The sequence below is a fragment of the Thamnophis sirtalis genome, unplaced genomic scaffold (genome assembly GCF_051295495.1).
Source record: "Thamnophis sirtalis isolate CommonGarterSnake01/CBP01778 unplaced genomic scaffold, rThaSir2_p1.2 scaffold_4, whole genome shotgun sequence".
Lineage (NCBI taxonomy): Eukaryota > Metazoa > Chordata > Lepidosauria > Squamata > Natricidae > Thamnophis > Thamnophis sirtalis.
In genome coordinates, this window is record NW_028261384.1 from 112,436,424 (window position 1) to 112,454,572 (window position 18,149).

Below are 18,149 nucleotides of genomic sequence, written 5' to 3' on the forward strand. Positions count from 1 at the left end.
CCAAAGTCCTATGCAAGAATCCTCTTTGTACACCAGCTCAGCATTCAATATCATCATTCCAGATATTCTTTTAAACGAAATCATCTAGCTGTATCTGACCACACTTGTAAATGGACCATAAGCTTCCTAACAGACAGAAAGCAGCAGTCAAAGCTAAGCAAAATCACATCAGATACTTGTACAATTAGCACAGGAGCCCCGCCCACCCAGGGATGTGTGCTAGTTTCACTTCTCTTCTCTCTATATACTGGGTGTCTGCAATCCATGGCTCTGGAGCTGCACACAAGTCTTTGGTCCCACTGTTGCAGATTCCTGGCTCCACTCATCTTCCTTCCCTCCCTCACCTGTCCTAAAAACTTAAGGGTGATTGCTGGGGATTGAGAAGTGGCTGGGGCTGATTCTCTGGTGCCTGCATCTTGTGGAGCTTCTTCCAGCCATTGTTGGTGGTGGGCTTGTCTCAGTTGTTTGAGGAAACACGCAACCTGCTCTCTGCCCTGAGATAGGGGTTGGGAAATGGCTTCCCAAGCTAAACGCTGGGCTTACAAAGAGCAAAAAGAACGAATTAACATGCGGTTTGAGACCCCGGCGATCGGCGAAAAGGAGTCCTGGCAAGAGATCAGCGACTGGGCAAGCCGAAGAGGTATTTGCTTACGCGGGGGGCTGCTGTTGGACGCCCCCCCGGACGGTTTTGTGACTCCATCCTGGCCTCGGCGTTTTTGAAGAGAGTGGGCGAGCGGCGGACGTTCTATCTCAGCTGCGCAGTGGTGGATGTCTTTCCTAGCTGCGCAACGCTGCCGGTGAGACCCTGGTTTCGGGGCTTGTGTTTGGACTGTACTGGACATTGGACGGTGTATTACATGAGGCAGTCTTCGCCTCGCCTGAGGAAGGGGTGGTTGGATTCCAATGGTAGAGTGGTCGGGACTGGACGGCCGGTTTTGCTGCTGCCGTTTCAGTTTCCCCAGGCTGCCTCCCCCCCCACCCGATGGTGGCGCTTCGTTTCAACATCGGTTGCCTGCAACATCGTTCGCTAACACCCGCCCGGTTTGCAGAACCTTTTGGGATTAATTTGGACTGCCTTTGCTCCAGAGGTGGAAAAAACGATCCGGGCGCCTGGAGAGACTGGACGAACTGGGCGGTTGGCTACAATTGCCACTGCCATAGCCCTTCTGGATGCCCCCCCACCCCCCTGTGCCTCAACCTTTGTACGATCATTGCCCTCGTTCTCTCCTGAACTTTGCTTATTTAGACTTCTTCCCCTGGTGGACTGGGAGAGTTCCCTCTATAGTTTGTCATCAACATTGTGGAACTTTTGTCTGCTTCCCCTGCTGGTCATCTGGTCATTCCACAGCTGTGTTTTTAAACACTACGTTTTGCCTAATTACAGTCCAAGGGCCTCTGGACGTGCTATCTCAGCCCCAGCTGTGTTGACTATTACTAACTGCAACCGCCCTGGGCATATCATTACCATCTCGAACGGCATTTACTTAATTTCATCTACAATAGTGCCTTGGCTTTTTGGACAAACGGGAATGCCCATTGTGCATAGGAAGACCTTTTTGCCCCCCACAACCACCTTAGACTCTTGGGACCTTTTCAGCCTTATCTTTGCAGTTGCCCTTTCGTCTGTATTGGTAAAAACCTTGACTGTGATTCTGGCATTTATGGCAACTAAAGCAGGAACTGGAATGAGGAAATGGGTAGGGAAAGCTTTTGTTAATTCTATTGTCCTTTTGGGTTCTTTCATCCAAGTAGGAATTTGCACAGTTTGGCTGAGTACATCTCCCCCATTCCCAGATATAGACCTGCATTCACTGAAGGAAGAAATCATAATGGAATGCAATGAAGGCTCGGTGATCATGTTTTACTGTGTCCTGGTTTACATGGGCTTCCTGGCTAGTGTCAGCTTTAACGTTGCTTTCCAAGCCAGGAATCTTCCCAGCAGTTTCAATGAGGCCAAGTTCATCACTTTCATCATGTTGGTCTTTTGCAGCGTTTGGTTGACGTTTGTTCCAACCTACCTGAGCACCAAAGGGAAATACATGGTAGCTGTGGAGATCTTCTCTATCTTATGCTCCAGTGCTGGTTTACTGGGGTGTATATTTTCCCCCAAATGTTACATCATTTTATTGAGACCTGAGATGAACAAGAAGGAACATTTAATAAGGAAAGAAATGTAACTGTCTTTTTGTGTTCATGTTTAATGAAATATCTTTAGAACATTCATAAAGTGTTTTTGTATATTAATTTATTTTGAATGAATTTAGAAAGATCTCCCTGACCTTAATTTGACTTCATTCATACCTAAAATGTGTTATGGAGAAAAGTAGTCGTTAAAAGGATATATGTTTTAAGATCAGAGAATGGAGGTGTTCTATCTACCTATCTAGTTTAACATGAATGATGATTACCTGCATTAAATTTTGATTGACATATGTCCATATATTGCCCAAATGTGAAAGAATTGCCATAAAGAAATACAAAATTTTACTAGATTGTGTATGGCCCCTTTGGATGTTAAAGGATAATAGGATAATGAATTTTCCTTCTTTGGCTATATATTGTTTGAAATATCAGCTTTGTTTGCTTTGTAATCTACAAATTTTGAAACAAATTCTCAACCAAGCACAAATATTAATTTTAAGTAAATCATATACTTTTTTGAAATAGGCTTGACTGCTTCTATATATGGTAAGTATTATATGCTTACCGGAAAAGATAGTTGATGCTTACTTGGGAAGAATGAATAACCAAGTTGTAGGATTATGCTTTGAGGTTTAAAGTATGTTTTGCTGATCAAAATAAACATGTATTAAAATATATTTCAATTATATATAATTATACTTAAATTAGAGAAATATGACAAACCTTCATTGGAATGTGCTTTATTTTCAAATAATGCAATATATAATAACAAAGTTCAATTTTTAAACTGTTTGCTACCCAAACTAAAATAAAATCTTTTGTTTTCATTTTTATATTTATTTTTTTAAAATTATTTTCTGAGATAAAAATCTGATCCAAATATTTCTTAGCTTTGTCATGTGATATTACAAATACCTTCTTTACATTTCCAGTATATATTTGAACTTCTTTATAGATCTTTGACAATTTTTCAGATCAATGATACATCATCTTATAGAAAGTTTCTTTCTGATTATAATTGAACATAAACCTCAGTCCAATCATCCATATTTTTACCAATATAATATCATTATTATATTATAGCCACTTTTTAACCTACTGAATCATGCAGATAGATAGTACTACCACCAGATGGATTTGCAACTAGATGACCAATCACATTCAATGGTTGGAACTACACCTACATGGAGTATCTCAAGGCTCTCTCCTACGCCCAGTACTCTTCAACCTCTTCATCAATCATCTAAATGAAAAAATAGAAGGGGAACTCATCAACTTTGAAATGAGGGGGAAGTGAGGTTAGCTAATAATTTATATGATAGACTCAAGATTCACAAGAGCCTTAAAAGATTTGAACACTGGGTTCTATCCAACAAAATACAATTTTGTGGTGGGAAACTATCACAATCTTTTTTTGTGTATTTCTTTGTTACATAAGAGAAATTATTTTCTAATAACAGATATTTTCACTGTCTTAGTGATTTCCTTTCCAGAGCCGAGGTGGCGCAGTGGTTAAATGCAGCACTGCAGGCTACTGCTAGATCAGCAGTTCAGCGGTTCAAATCTCACCGGCTCAGGGTTGACTCAGCCTTCCATCCTTCCGAGGTGGGTAAAATGAGGACCCAGATTGTTGGGGGCAATATGCTGACTCTCTGTAAACCGCTTAGAGAGGGCTGAAAGCCCTATGAAGCAGTATATAAGTCTACTGCTATTGCTATATTGTATTAGAATTGATTTGGAAAAATAGTGTTGCTTCATCAACCAGAAGTCTTGGGATTCCTTTGGTTCTATCATTGAGCACCCTATCTGCACATTTAACACTTTTTCCTTAGAATTTTCTTGGTCAGTTTATTGCAGAGTAGATTTCCAGGTCTTTCTCCAACCCTCTAAATAACATTTCAACAACTGCTAATGGAGAGCAATTCCCCAGGCTTATGATCCTGGGGGATTTCAATCTGCCTTCCATTGGAGAGGCATTCAAGTCAGCTCGGGAGTTCTTGGCTTCCATGATGGCTATGGACCTAACCCAGTTAATTCAAGACCCCACTCATAACAGGGTGATGCAGGAGGGGGTGCACAGGTAAACCCACCAGTGGCTGGCCAGGTTAGGTGATTCTAATATGCTGAATACTATAAATCCTAATATGCTGAATATTATAAATCAAACCTCACTCTGGGTCGCTTTCCTAACTTCCTCTTTCCCTATTGCAAATATTACGGAAACTAGAGCAAGCTTTTACACAAGAATGGGACACGGAAGTACTATGGGTGTAAGGATAGCTCAAAATAGCCATATGACAGCATATTGCGGGCACTCTTTCAGCAATATTTTAGCAACCTCAGCCCTCTAGCTCCCCCCCTCTTCTCTCTGGTGCACCCCCCCTCTCTGCTCGCTGCTGCGGGTGGTATATGGATGATGGCAGCATCTTTTATGATCTTTCGGGACTTGCAACATTTTCTGACTGCGCCCACCCAGTTTTCCGACTTGCTGAACCCTTGGGGACCGTTCTGGACTACCATCACCATCTTGCCATCAGATGGAAAAACTACAAGAGGGGACTTAATGTTTCTAAGTTACTCCCCCCCCTTCACGACCCATCTCGGCCACCCCGGACTTTAGACTTTGGACCCTTATTATTATACCTTCCAAGAACGAGATATACTATCTGCATACCCACGGTTGGTGCTCAGCTACCTCAAACTTTTAAAGAACTATTTGTGCAGTTATTAAGCTATACTTGCGCAGTGCGCAAAAATTTTTTTTAGGAATGTGGTGTGAATGGTATGCCTGATTGATGACTATACCCATTTTTAAATTCATTATTTTTGTATTTTCTGTGTTTTAACTGACCTATGTGGGGAATGTATGGATGAGTGGCCGTGTTTGTGTGGGAGGATGATTGATTCAATGGACCTGTCGGGAAACGCGGGGGCCATTGGGGTGGGTAGAGGGACCACGGACACGGGAGTGGGCCGGAGCATTATGGTCTTAACAGGGAGGGGCAGATATGGCGGGGACTTTAGGGCAGGCCATTACCGGGGAAGGAGGGCTCGCTACATCACAGAGATCCCTCCTTCCGGCCCTATGAGTCCCACTCCAAGGCCAGATGGCGCGAGTAATCAGGACCCTGGTCTCAGGCTGCTGTCGCTAAATGCCAGGTCTGTAGTTCATAAGGCTCCCCTCGTTCGGGACTTAATTTTAGACGAGAGGGCAGACCTGGCATGTATTACTGAAACCTGGCTGGGCCTGGAGGGAAGAGTCCCCCTCGTAGAGATGTGCCCAGAGGGTTTTCAGGTGCTTCATCAGCCACGACCTCAGAGAAGGGGTGTGGGTGTGGCCATTGTTATCAGAGAGTCTCTAGTACCTCGTAGGATCCCTGCTCCGGAGCTTGTCGGGTGTGAGTCCCTGCTGGTGAAGTTGGACCTCAAGGGTCAAGTGGGACTGCCGTTAACGTACCTGCCTCCCAACAGCGTTGCAGCAGCCCTCCCCTCGTTCCTCGAGTCGGTAGCCGAGCTGGCAATTGAGTTTCCCAGGCTTATGGTTCTGGGGGATTTCAATTTGCCTTCGCTCAGCGAACACTCTGATGGAGCGCAGGAGTTCATGGCTTCCATGACAGCCATGGGCTTGACCCAAGTAATCCGGGGCCCAACTCACTCGGCGGGTCACATGCTCGACCTTGTATTTCTCTCGGAGCAGTGGAGTTGTGATCTTGGTCTGAAGGGCAACGAGATCTTACCCCTGTCATGGTCAGACCACTACCTACTGAGGCTTGACTTTCGGAGACCAAACCCCCACTGTAGGGAGGAGGAACCGATTAGGTGGTTCCACCCCAGGTGACTTATGGACCCTTTGGGTTTTCAGACGGAGCTTGGAGTTATTCCTGATACCCTTGTCCGCAGTCCGGCGGAGACTCTGGTTGCTGCCTGGAACTCAGCAGCGACAGAGGCTCTTAACCGGATTGCGCCTTTACGGCCGATCCGAGGCAGTGGATCCAGGAGGGCCCCTTGGTTTACTGAGGAACTCTGGGAGATGAAGCGCTGAAAGAGACGCCTAGAGCAATGATGGAGATCCAGTAAGTCCGAGTCAGACCGAGCACTCCTAACATCCAGCATCAGAGCTTACATACGGGCAATTAGGACGACAAAAAGAACATACATTGCCTCTCAGATTGCTTCCGCTGAGTCGCGCCCAGCCGCCTTGTTCAGGATAACCCATTCCCTCCTAAATAGGGGGGATACGAGCGATCCTTTGCAAGACAGAGCTGAGGACTACGTCCAATTCCTCGTGGATAAAGTTGCTCGGCTTCGGGCGGACCTGGACTCCAATTCCGCAGAACCAGCTGAGGCACCAGGGGATAATCTGGTAGGACATCACTGGATTGATTTTCAAGCTGTTACCACTGAGGACGTGGACAAGGCCATGGGAGCCGTAAGTGCCTCCACATGTGTACTGGACCCGTGCCCCTCCTGGCTGGTTGCTAACAGCAGGAAGGTGACACGGGGCTGGATCCAGGCGGTCGTTGCCGCCTCCCTTCGGGAGGGGGTCTTTCCCCCTGCACTAAAGGCGGCGGTGGTGAGACCCCTCCTGAAGAAGCCATCTTTGGATACAGCCGTCCTAAACAACTATCGTCCAGTCTCCAACCTCCCCTTTGTGGGGAAGGTTGTTGAGAAGGTGGTAGCCTTTCAGCTCCAGCGATCCTTGGAGGAAGCCGATTATCTAGATCCCTTCCAGTCAGGATTTAGGACTGGTTACAGCACGGAAACCGCTTTGGTCGCATTGATCGATGATCTCTGGAGAGCCAGGGATGGAGGTCATGCCTCCATCCTAGTGCTCCTTGACCTCTCTGCGGCTTTCGATACCATCGACCATGGTATCCTTCTGCGACGACTGTGGGAGGTGGGGGTGGGAGGCACTGCCCTATGGTGGTTCTCCTCTTACCTCTCGGACAGGTCACAGTCGGTGTTGGTCGGAGGGAAGAGATCAACCCCTAGGCCCCTAACGTGTGGGGTACCGCAGGGTTCGGTCCTGTTCCCCCTCCTATTTAATATCTACATGAAACCGCTGGGTGAGATCATTCGACGGCACAGGATAAAATACCATCAGTATGCGGACGATACGCAGATGTATCTGTCCAACCCGTGCCAACTCAATGAAGCGATTGATGTGATGTGCCAAGGCCTCGAGGCTGTTAGGAACTGGATGGAGGTTAACAAGCTTGTACTCAATCCAGATAAGACCGAGTGGCTGCTGTGCTTCCCTCCTACTAATTGGCCTAGTGTTCCATCTCTCAGGCTGGGGGGTCAAACAGTACGCCCCTCAGACAGGGTCCACAACTTGGGAGTCCTCCTGGACCCACAGCTGACTTTTGAACACCACTTGTCAGCTGTGACCAGGGGGGCATTTGCCCAGGTTCGCCTGGTGCACCAGTTGCGCCCCTACCTGAACCGGTAGGCTCTCACAACAGTCACTCGCGCCCTTGTGACCTCCAGACTGGACTACTGCAACGTGCTCTACATGGGGCAGCCCTTGAAGAGTATTCGGCGATTTCAGCTTGTCCAGAATGCAGCCGCGCGAGCGATTGTGGGTGCACCTCGGTTCACCCACGTAACACCTATCCTCCGCGAGCTGCCCTGGCTGCCTATTGGTCTCCGGATACGCTTCAAGGCGCTAGTCACTTATAAAGCCCTTCATGGTATTGGACCTGGGTACTTGAGAGACCGCCTACTGCCAATTACCTCCACTAGACCAATTAGATCCCACAGACTAGGCCTCCTCCGAATTCCATCCACCGGCCAGTGTCGACTGGCGACTACCCGGAGGAGAGCCTTCTCTGTGGCTGCTCCGACCCTCTGGAACGAACTCCCCGTGGAGATTCGTACCCTCACCACCCTCCAGGCCTTCCGCATAGCCCTTAAAACCTGGCTGTTCTGACAGACCTGGGGCTAAAGACTTACAGCCACACTCCGAATGGTATGATTGTTGTGTTTTTAGCTGTGTATGGTCTCTATGTTCTGTAACTCGTTTGTTTTCCCCCCCTTTGAATTGTGAGCCGCCCTGAGTCCCCTCAGGGAAAAGGGCGGCATACAAATAAAGTAAATTCAAATTCAATTGTGTGCACTTATGGAAGGGCTTCCTGGGCTGAAGATAGGTCTTGGGGTTATCGAACCCCTATATACATGTTAAACCGAATTATAAGGCTCCAGGCAGTTCTGGATTTGGCTGGACAAAGAATAGATAAAGCTTTTAATGTTTTGTCGGAGGCTACAGACAAAATCAGAACTGCTGTATATCAAAACAGATTAGCCCTAGACTATCTTTTGGCAAAAGAAGGAGGTATTTGTGGAAAATTTAACCTTTCAAATTTCTGTCTGCAAATAGACGAAACTGGGAAGGTAATAAAACAATTGACAACAGAAATGCGGCAACTCACACATAATCCTGACCAGGTATGGAACGGGTTTAACTTTAAAGAAATATTTAGCACTTGGTTTCTCAAGCTCCAAGGGCTACAGGCCATAGTAGCATTAATTGGTTTAATAGCTGATGGGTGTGTCTTTATCCCATGTATATTACCAATTTTCATAAGGACTATCTCTAACAGCTTATTGCTGCTAGCAGAATGGAAGGCGACCGCTCAGGTAATGGCTATGTGGGAATATGTACATCAAGAACCTGAATATGCCACCCTTCATTCTGAGCCAAATTATATGACTCTTCTTGCAGATGAAGATGAGTCACAAAGGGGAGACTAAGGTGGCAGGCTGAATCAAAAGGTAAGCCTCAAGCCGGAACCAAACTAAGGCTCAATGATATTAAGCTTGAACTTCTCAAAAAATAAACTGCTTAGCTTGCTTTTAGGATATAGCATGGTTAGACATAAGTTATACTATCAGCAGAAGGCTGATGTCTGTATCCAAAATATGCTGAGGCAAGGAATCTATTTAGCCCATCCTCCTGCTTATCTGTTAATTTGTGTATTAGACATATATTGTTAGTTCCTCAAAAGACCAGATGTGTTGTCCATTGGCTGACCCATGTATTATGACATTCTATAGAAACTATATCTCTGTAACCCAAGGACAACTCCTGATAGGTGTTTCCAAAACTAAGAGATGGTTGATGGCAAGATGGGGAGGATGTGTCATCACCACTATATAAGAAGGTCCCTGAATTCCACTTGGGGTTCAGGCCACTTACTCTTTGCTTTGAATCTGCGCAAATAAACTTTTCCTTCTCTAAAGTGCTGGCTTGTGTCCCATCTTTTTCTACAACACCAGAGGCTCGAGGAAAGCCTCAGTATGCTGGGAAGGGCTAAAATGCCCCCACCACAGTGCAGGAAGCCAACTAGGCCACACCACCATGGCAGTTCTTTTCCTGAATCCCATCACTCTGCTCAACAACTAATTCCCACAACACTGTCAAACTATTTACTGGGATTGTATTCTTCTTCTCATTTCTTCCTATTACCCAACTCCTCCCCCTTACAGGAATTAAGTACACGCTTCAAGCACTTTTCTCAGGAGAGATGGGCAAAATATTGAGAATTGGAGGGGGTCTTTATTATTTCCCCAATGGTCCAAACTATAGGTTCCTTATTCGACTTAATTTTTAGAAAGTCAGCCTATTGAGAGTGCTTTTGCCTATCTTCAAAATATAAGTTGTTGAATAGTGTGTAGAGAGCTTTCATTTGAAGCATTTATTTTGTAATCCCCATTTCATATTCTAAGCTATTTTGTCTCTAATTCATTCTCAATAGTTTCTGTATATTTTTCCCCTCTTTTTTCCTCCGCCTCTCCATATTTCTTTTCCTAATGTTCATAAGTGGGAGGATATACTTTGTAAGACATACACTGAGAAATTTTCTTCCTTTGCACTTATTTTCAGATCAATTTTAGATAAAGGAATTTAGTTTTACCATGTGGAGAGAATCATAGAAGAAACCTGAATAAGTGGGTGATTTATTGACTTTAAAACCTAGTTGTTTTCTCTATCAGCCATCTTTCTCTGGATGGAAATTGTCAACATTAGGATGGAATGGATGGCACTGGCCCTTCTTGTGTTCCTGTTCTGTATCCCATGCAAAACATATGCTATCAATTGTAGCATACCTGATGACCCTCTTCCTATAGCCCATCAATTTGCTCAGGCAGGGAATATTATTTTGGGGGCAATTGTGTCTCAAGCCTTTTTTTTACACAATATCCCCTCCTTCACAGAAGATCCTTCTCACACATTGATCAATGAAGTGATGTAAGGAATTCTATTTTTTTCTTCTCTACAGATACCCACAATGTCATGAGAAATGTGCTATTAATTATTTTACTCTCTTTTTGATGTGTAAGAAGTTGGCCACTGAGTAGAAAACTCCATGTGCCATCATACACTGCACAAAGTCCATATATGATTCTTCTGATGTTCGTTTTGTTATTCATAAAGCATTTGTAATATTTTATGATAATTAGTCAGAAGGTCAGGTGAATAATAGCAGTGCTTCTACCTATCTTCAAAATATCATTTGTTGAATAGTTTTAGAGAAGTTGCATTTGAAGCTTTGGTATTCCAATCCTCATGTAATATTGTAGTATTACCTTGATAGGAGTAAGGCAAAGCACCTATATTCTCTATCTGTGCTGATTAGATTACTTCTAATGACCAAATGTATCTTTACCATGTGGAGATATCATGGAAGGGAAAGTAAACACATAGAAGGTTTATTAAGTTTCAGATATGGTAACCTATGCAGAATTTTAGTTCAAAGTCAATGATGAAAATCATCTCACTTTTCTTTCACTGAAAACTCATGGTGAAAAAGGAATAATCTGTTTGGAGAAAACATTTCACTATTGTGTTAATTATCTTAGTGGCCTTAGGAAAATATTATCTATAGGAAAATCTGTATTTTCTTTGATATATATCAGAGGCTGCCCCAAATAAGAGGGAGTCAAGCTATGCTCCAAAGCACCTGAGTGAGGACAAGAAGCAATGGATGGAAACTAATCAAGGAGAGAAGCAACCGAGAACTAAGGAGAAATTTCCTGACATAAGTATTCTATTCTATTCTATTCTATTCTATTCTATTCTATTCTATTCTATTCTATTCTATTCTATTCTATTCTATTCTATTCTATTCTATTCTATTCTATTCTATTCTATTCTATTCTATTCTTTTCAAAAAAAATTTGCAGTTCTCTACCAAAGATGTATCAGCATATCCTTGCTTTGGTGTTTGCAATCAAGGAGATTAACAGGAACACTGAGGTCTTACCAAACATCACATTGGGTTTCCACATTGTGAACAACTACTTCCCTGCAAGGATAACATATAAGGCAATGTTGAGCTTACTTTCTACACAGCAGAAATTTGTCCCCAACTTTACCTGTGATTTAAAGAAAACATTTATTGCTGCTATTGGAGGACGTTTGATGGAGACCTCATTCATCATGGCCACAGTTCTCACCAACTACAAAATTCCACAGGTAAATACTTGAGATGGATCCCTAGAAATCCCAATTGTCTTTCATTCTTATAACACATTTATGCCACATTGCAGAGGTGATTTTCACAGGGGAAAATCTAGAACACTGCATTGTGCATAGTTAATATAAGTATGAATGAACTATAGGGATGATTAAATATTTAGAAGCTCTTTGTAGTTTCACCCTGCAGTTTCTATTGATTTTCAGCTTGCCTATGGAACATTTTCTTCAGTACATGGAGAGAAAAATGTATTTCCATTCTTGTACCAGATGGTCCCAAATGAAGTGCATGAGTACACTGGGCTTATTCGATTACTTCAGCATTTTGGATGGAATTGGATTGGGATCTTGGCTATGGATGATGATTATGGAGATATGTTTTTGCAGAAAATTGAACCGTTGCTTGCCCAAAACAACATTTGTTATGCTTTCATATTTAGAATACCAGAGAAGACTTACATAGATGAATATATACACTTGATTTCAACGGAGTTAAGATATGGTCAACTCTTTATGGATGATAAAGTCAAAGTGTTTTTAATCTATGCCCTAACACCAGCCATGGAAAGTCTGAGAATTATCATCTTTGTAGCATCTGTTTTTTCATGGCCACCTTTGGGTAAAGTGTGGATTGTTACTTCCCATTGGAATTTTGAATCACTGTCCATTCAAAGACTTTGGGACATACAGAGTTTTCATGGTGCCCTATCATTCACAGTTCGCTCAAAAGAGCCCCCTGGATTCCAAGAATTTCTTCACACTGTAAGACCATATTGGGCAAAAGAAGACCATTTCATTCAGAATTTTTGGGAGCAGGCATTTGACTGCCCATTACACACTTCTAGTTTAAATGAAAATAGAAAACTATTATGTACCGGGAATGAGAATTTAGAGAATCTGCCAAGCATATTATTTGAAATGAGCATGAGTGGTCACAGTTACAACATTTATAATGCAGTGTTTGGTATGGTACATTCTTTCCATGCATTACTCAAGTCCAGGTCCAGATGTAGAAATGCAATAGGAATAGAAGAATTAATATTTCAGAATTTAAAAGCATGGCAGGTATTTTATTTTGTTTCTAATGCGCAAAAATTGCTTGTTTAATTGCATCATTTAGTGATGCTACCAATAATGATGTTACATAGCACTTTTATACCAATCATGTAGATGATCCATCTGTGTCAATTAAGACTGGCCACCGTGTCATGTAATTTGAGATACTCTATTTAAGTGTCCTTTCTGAAATGGATTCATATTCTATGCAGCCCCAAAAATGTATGTTTTTTTAAATTAAGCCAATCATTGTGAGTTAATTTCCCTCATTTTCTTCCCTATTATATACCATAATATACTGTTATATTCTATAACAGTGGTTGAAAGAAGTCAATAGTTAACAGTTAGTCTGAAAGAGAGAGACTGCTTGTCTTCATACATGTTCCATTTTGTAAAATATGGAAGATCTATGATGATGATGATCATTTTGTTGTAGTGGTTAAATCATCGGACTGGGAGATGTAACTTTTCCAGGATCCAATCTGGATCAGGCATCATGACCAAAGGTTTTGTCTTCTGAGCTATCAGACTTGTGCTGGAGCCAGAGTCCTCTAGAGAAAAGTTCTCTGAAGATGAGCTCTACCACGAGTATAAAAGCTCAGAGGACAAAATTTCTGGTCCTGGTAACCGACCCAAATTAGATCTTGCAACATTATCCTGGGACATGTAAATTCTCTTTCATTCTACTCATGTTTAGGCACACATCCTTCTGGTGAACTTAGGCCAGCCACTCACTCTCAGTCCTAGAAAGGATGCAATGGCAAACCAATTCTGTAAATCTTGCCAAGTCTGGTCCAGACAGCAGTTCAACATTGACTTGAAGATACCCTCAATCCTCGTTTGTGTTTTTTAAAGTAGGATAGTTCAGCTTGAAATAATTTTATGTAGTTATGATTTCAAAGACTTGTTGTTAATTTCTTTCATTTTTTTAAAAAAAATGCAGCTTAATTCTTACTTGCAAAGCATCATATTCAATAACAGTATGGGAGACACTATTACATTTGATGAAAACAGAGAACTGATTACAGGTTTTGATGTTGCAAACTGGATTACTTTCCCCAATAATTCATTTTCTCGAGTCAAAGTTGGAACATTGGAACCTCGGGCTCCAGCAGGGAGAGAATTAGCCCTTAATGAGAATCAAATTGTATGGCACAGAAGCTTTAACCAGGTGAGAATTCTCAACTAATAACAAAAATAAAGCAATTGTCAAATACATGGCAGTAATTAAACAAAATCATTTTTCTAACTTTTAGAATCTATCAAGATGATGAGGTGTAACATAGTTCTATATACAAACATGAGTATTGAAATGTTCATGGGAGGTTTATGGCAAATGGCTCTGATTGTGCTTGGGGCAAAAATTGCCAATGTAACTGCTAATAGTCCTAGAAATACAACTGTTCATTTAACCAACTCTGAGAAACAAAACCTGTTATACTATGAGCTGTCATTGAAGCAGAGATTGCTGACTTGCTTATTGTCATGTCATTACATTTCAGGCACATGCAACTTGCTCAGTTTTATGAACAGTTGCAGTGTTCCATGGTTACAAAACCATGATTTCCAGAATTTTAGTTAGTTTTCAGCAAACCCCTCCCCGCTAAACATTTGGCAGAATTGATTTCTTTAATGAATACACAATTGAATTAATCATGTGATTCACTAGAAAAAGTTGAAAAGATCACATACATTTGTTCAAATATGCATGAAAGCTGGGACATGACAAAATGAAAAAGGTCTTTGGCATTCACAACATAAGCCTAAGATTGAAAACCAGGCTCGTCAGATGTTAGACCTTTTCTTTCTCGCTCTACGGAGTAGAGAGTTGGTGTCTGACAGAAAGCCATTTGAAGAGACTAGAAGCATTTGAAATGGGGATTTAAAGATGGCTGGGTTGACAAAATCAGAAATGTGAAGGTGATAAGCCACCTGTGAAAGTCAAGGGAAATCATCAAAACCAAAAAAAACATGGAAATTAGAATATTTTGGGCATCTGATGCACAACCCAGAAAAATTCAGCATATTTCACTTAATCCTCCAGGGAAAAATGGAAGGAAGATGAAGCCCAGGCAGAAGAAGAACATCATGGCTTCAAAATCTAAGGAACTGCTTTGGACAAAACTCAATAGAACTTTTTTATGTTGCTATTGACTATAATATGCTCTCCAAGATGATCGCCAATATCTGATGACGCATATAGCACAACAAGAAGAAGCAGGTTCACTTTGCAACCAGTTTAAATATGGCTGCAAAATTGAATTTTTCACATAGTATCCTGACTTCCAAGTGTAACATCTTTTGACTGAAATCCAGCACCCCATTGTGATTGTATGCCTGTGTCTATTTGTGCTCCCATTTTCTTGTTTTAAACATTCCGGCTACAAAGACCCTTTATTGCATTTGCTCATCTTCAGAAAAAAATTAACTAATGAATGCATTAGGAGTAATCCAAACACATGTCCTATGAAAACATAATTTTCTGCCATTCCAGGTCTTCTTCTAGAACATCCAAAGACGTCAACGCCAATTCCTTCTTTTTAACTCAAGTTTCTGCATTTTCATTTTCTTCTGGTTCTTCAGCCTGGATAGGTGTTCCTGGGGAAATTGTATTAATGCAGATATTTTAACCTCTGATTCTCTCATACCTATTATTGTTCAGGTGCTTCCTCTTTCTGTGTGCAATGACCACTGCTATCCAGGCTCCTGCAGAAAGAAGAAGGAAGGAAAGAAATTTTGTTGCTATGATTGCGTGCCATGTTCAGAAGGGCAGTTCTCTGATGAAATAGGTAGGGCAAAAAGATGTGAGGACATTGGCTAGCTGAACAGCAAAAATCTATTCTAATGCATGCATTCATGCATGTATGTAAATACGTATCATTTATGTACATAATTTAGGGGAACATTTTGGGAAAAATTTGACATTTGTTGGGATATTCAATTCAGTGATTACTTTCTATTTATTGGAGATGTAGTTAAAATATATAAATATGTAACTATTTGAACATACTAAATTCTGCCCTATGGTCAAATAAAAAGACCAATTATTATTTACAATGTCAGAAAAATATAACTTCATGAAGTATTACTCTCTTCACATCTGCTGCCTTTTCCAGTAATAATACAGTTTAATATAATAAAATAGTTTATGATGCATTAAATCATTTAATTTGGTTCTTCTGATTGATTTCCATAGTTTAGACAAAATAGGATTCTCCAATTTCTTGTTCTGTTCCTTAAAATACCACATCAAATTGATCTATTATCATCAAGTATTTATAATATTTATTTATACAAACCTATTTGCCTCTGAAATTGCAAATATTGCTCATCCAAACAGGAATGGCACTTAAAGATCTAGTTGTCACCCCCTCATTGTATAAATGTAGATAGCGGACGGAAAGCACTTTCATTTGCTTTTGTTTTTCAAACAACATCTCTATGCATAACAAAGGACCTCAGGTTTAAAATTATGTTATGAGACTGATGTATGTTTTGGCCTTAAAATAATGGCTATCATCTCTTCAGAAGAAAGATAATTAATATCAATATAAATTGTTGATAAATGCATATTTTATACTAACAGAAAAGTTGTTATATTGGAAAAAATATCTCCTTTTTTCTTTTCCCAGATATGGATGCCTGCATGAAATGTCCAGAAAATGAATATCCAAACAACATCCAAAACCAATGTATTCCCAAAGCATTCACCTATCTCTCTTATAATGAACCTTTGGGAATATTCTTTGTGACATTGGCTACTGTTTTCTCTTTGATTACAATCCTTGTGGTTGGAATCTTTTGGAGGCATCGAGAAACTCCAATTGTCAAAGCCAATAACTGGAGCCTCACTTGTATCCTCCTCATCTCCCTTCTTCTTTGCTTCCTCTGCTCCTTCCTGTTTCTGGGAAGACCTGAAAAGATGACCTGCCTTCTCCGGCAAATGACTTTTGGCATTATCTTCTCAGTGGCCCTTTCGTCTATATTAGCAAAAACCATGACTGTGATTCTGGCATTTATGGCAACCAAACCCGGTTCTGGATTGAGGAAATGGGTAGGAAAAGGACTGTCCAATTCTATTGTCCTTTCAGGTTCTTTCATCCAGGTTGGAATTTGCACAATTTGGCTGAGTACCTCTGCTCCTTTTCCAGATACAGATCTGCACTTACTGAAGGGAGAAATCATAATGGAATGCAATGAAGGTTCGGTGACCATGTTTTATTGTGTCCTGGGTTACATGGGCTTACTGGCTAGTGTCAGCTTTAACATTGCTTTCCAAGCCAGGAAGCTTCCCAGCAGTTTCAATGAGGCCAAATTCATCACCTTCAGCATGTTGGTCTTTTGCAGCGTTTGGTTGACGTTTGTTCCAACCTACCTGAGCACCAAAGGGAAATACATGGTAGCTGTGGAGATCTTCTCTATCTTATCCTCCAGTGCTGGTTTACTGGGGTGTATATTTTCCCCCAAATGCTACATCATTTTACTGAGACCTGAGATGAACAAGAAGGAGCATTTAATAAGGAAAGAAAAGTAGTTGCAAAGTAATGAAATATTTTTAGATTATTGTGGACTGTTTTTATGGGGGGGGGGGGAGGTTGGTACATTAATTTTCCTTGATGGAATTAAGAGAAATCTGTCTGATCTTGATTTAACTTCATTTATCCATAAAATTTGATTTAGGAAAAAGAAGTATTTAAAAGGAGATCTGTTTCAAGATCAAATAATGGATGTTTCCTATCCAGTTTAATGTGGATGATTGAATGTAAATTTTGATTAACATAATCAGATGTATCCATGTAGTGCCCAAACCTACAAGATTTGAAATATAGAAATATGAAATTTTATTAGGTTTGTGTATTGCCCTTTGGATATTAAAGGAAAGGTTTATTCTGAAGCATGTTTACATTTTATGTTTTTGCTAGTGGTTCATTAATGGGATAGTTTATTTGGCCAGATATCTTCTTTGAGTATATTTTAATTGGAAGACCATTGCCCTGTTTGCCATGTAATATGCAAATTTTGAAATAAATTTTCGGTCCAAGCACAGATATTAATTTTAACTAAATCATACATCCCTTCAAAATAATCTTGACTACTTCAAGATTAGGATAAGTGCTACATTGTATGCTTCCTACCAAAAGGATGTATGATGCCAACCTGGGAAGAATGAATAAACAAATTGTGGGATTATGCTTTGATGTTTAAAACTGAATGACTTTCGGCCTGTTGTTCTAACATCTGCAGTGATGAAACATTTTGAAAGGCTAGTGCTATTCCAGCTAAAAACTATCACAGATCCACCATTAGCCCCTTTGCAAGTTGTCCACCAAGCAAATAGACTGACAAATGATACTGTTAATACAGCCCTGCACTACATCCTACAATATCTTGAATCTCCAAAGTCCTATGCAAGAATCCTCTTTGTACACCACCTCAGCATTCAATACCATCATTTCAGATATTATTCTAACTA

General features: G+C 41.2%; 1 protein-coding gene across 1 annotated transcript; it reads left to right on the forward strand.

Annotated features, from left to right (window-relative positions):
• Positions 1-513: 513 nt before the first annotated feature.
• On the forward strand, positions 514-17,210 carry LOC148046232 (vomeronasal type-2 receptor 26-like). Its single transcript, XM_087714592.1, has 7 exons — positions 514-640; positions 1,795-1,979; positions 11,498-11,620; positions 11,828-12,629; positions 13,579-13,847; positions 15,339-15,465; positions 16,309-17,210. Exons 1-7 carry the CDS (start codon positions 514-516, stop codon positions 17,208-17,210), a joined length of 2,535 nt encoding a protein of 844 aa, XP_087570718.1.
• The last annotated feature ends 939 nt before the right edge of the window (positions 17,211-18,149 follow it).

What these genes read in the sequence shown, in the direction of transcription:
- LOC148046232 (XM_087714592.1), top strand. Translation starts at nt 514, where the DNA reads ATGGCTTCCCAAGCTAAACGCTGGGCTTACAAAGAGCAAAAAGAACGA. An exon ending in CGACTGGGCAAGCCGAAGAG is followed by an intron (nt 641 to 1,794) that starts GTATTTGCTTAC and finishes CCCCATTCCCAG; the next exon opens with ATATAGACCTGCATTCACTG. An exon ending in GCAGTTCTCTGATGAAATAG is followed by an intron (nt 15,466 to 16,308) that starts GTAGGGCAAAAA and finishes TTCTTTTCCCAG; the next exon opens with ATATGGATGCCTGCATGAAA.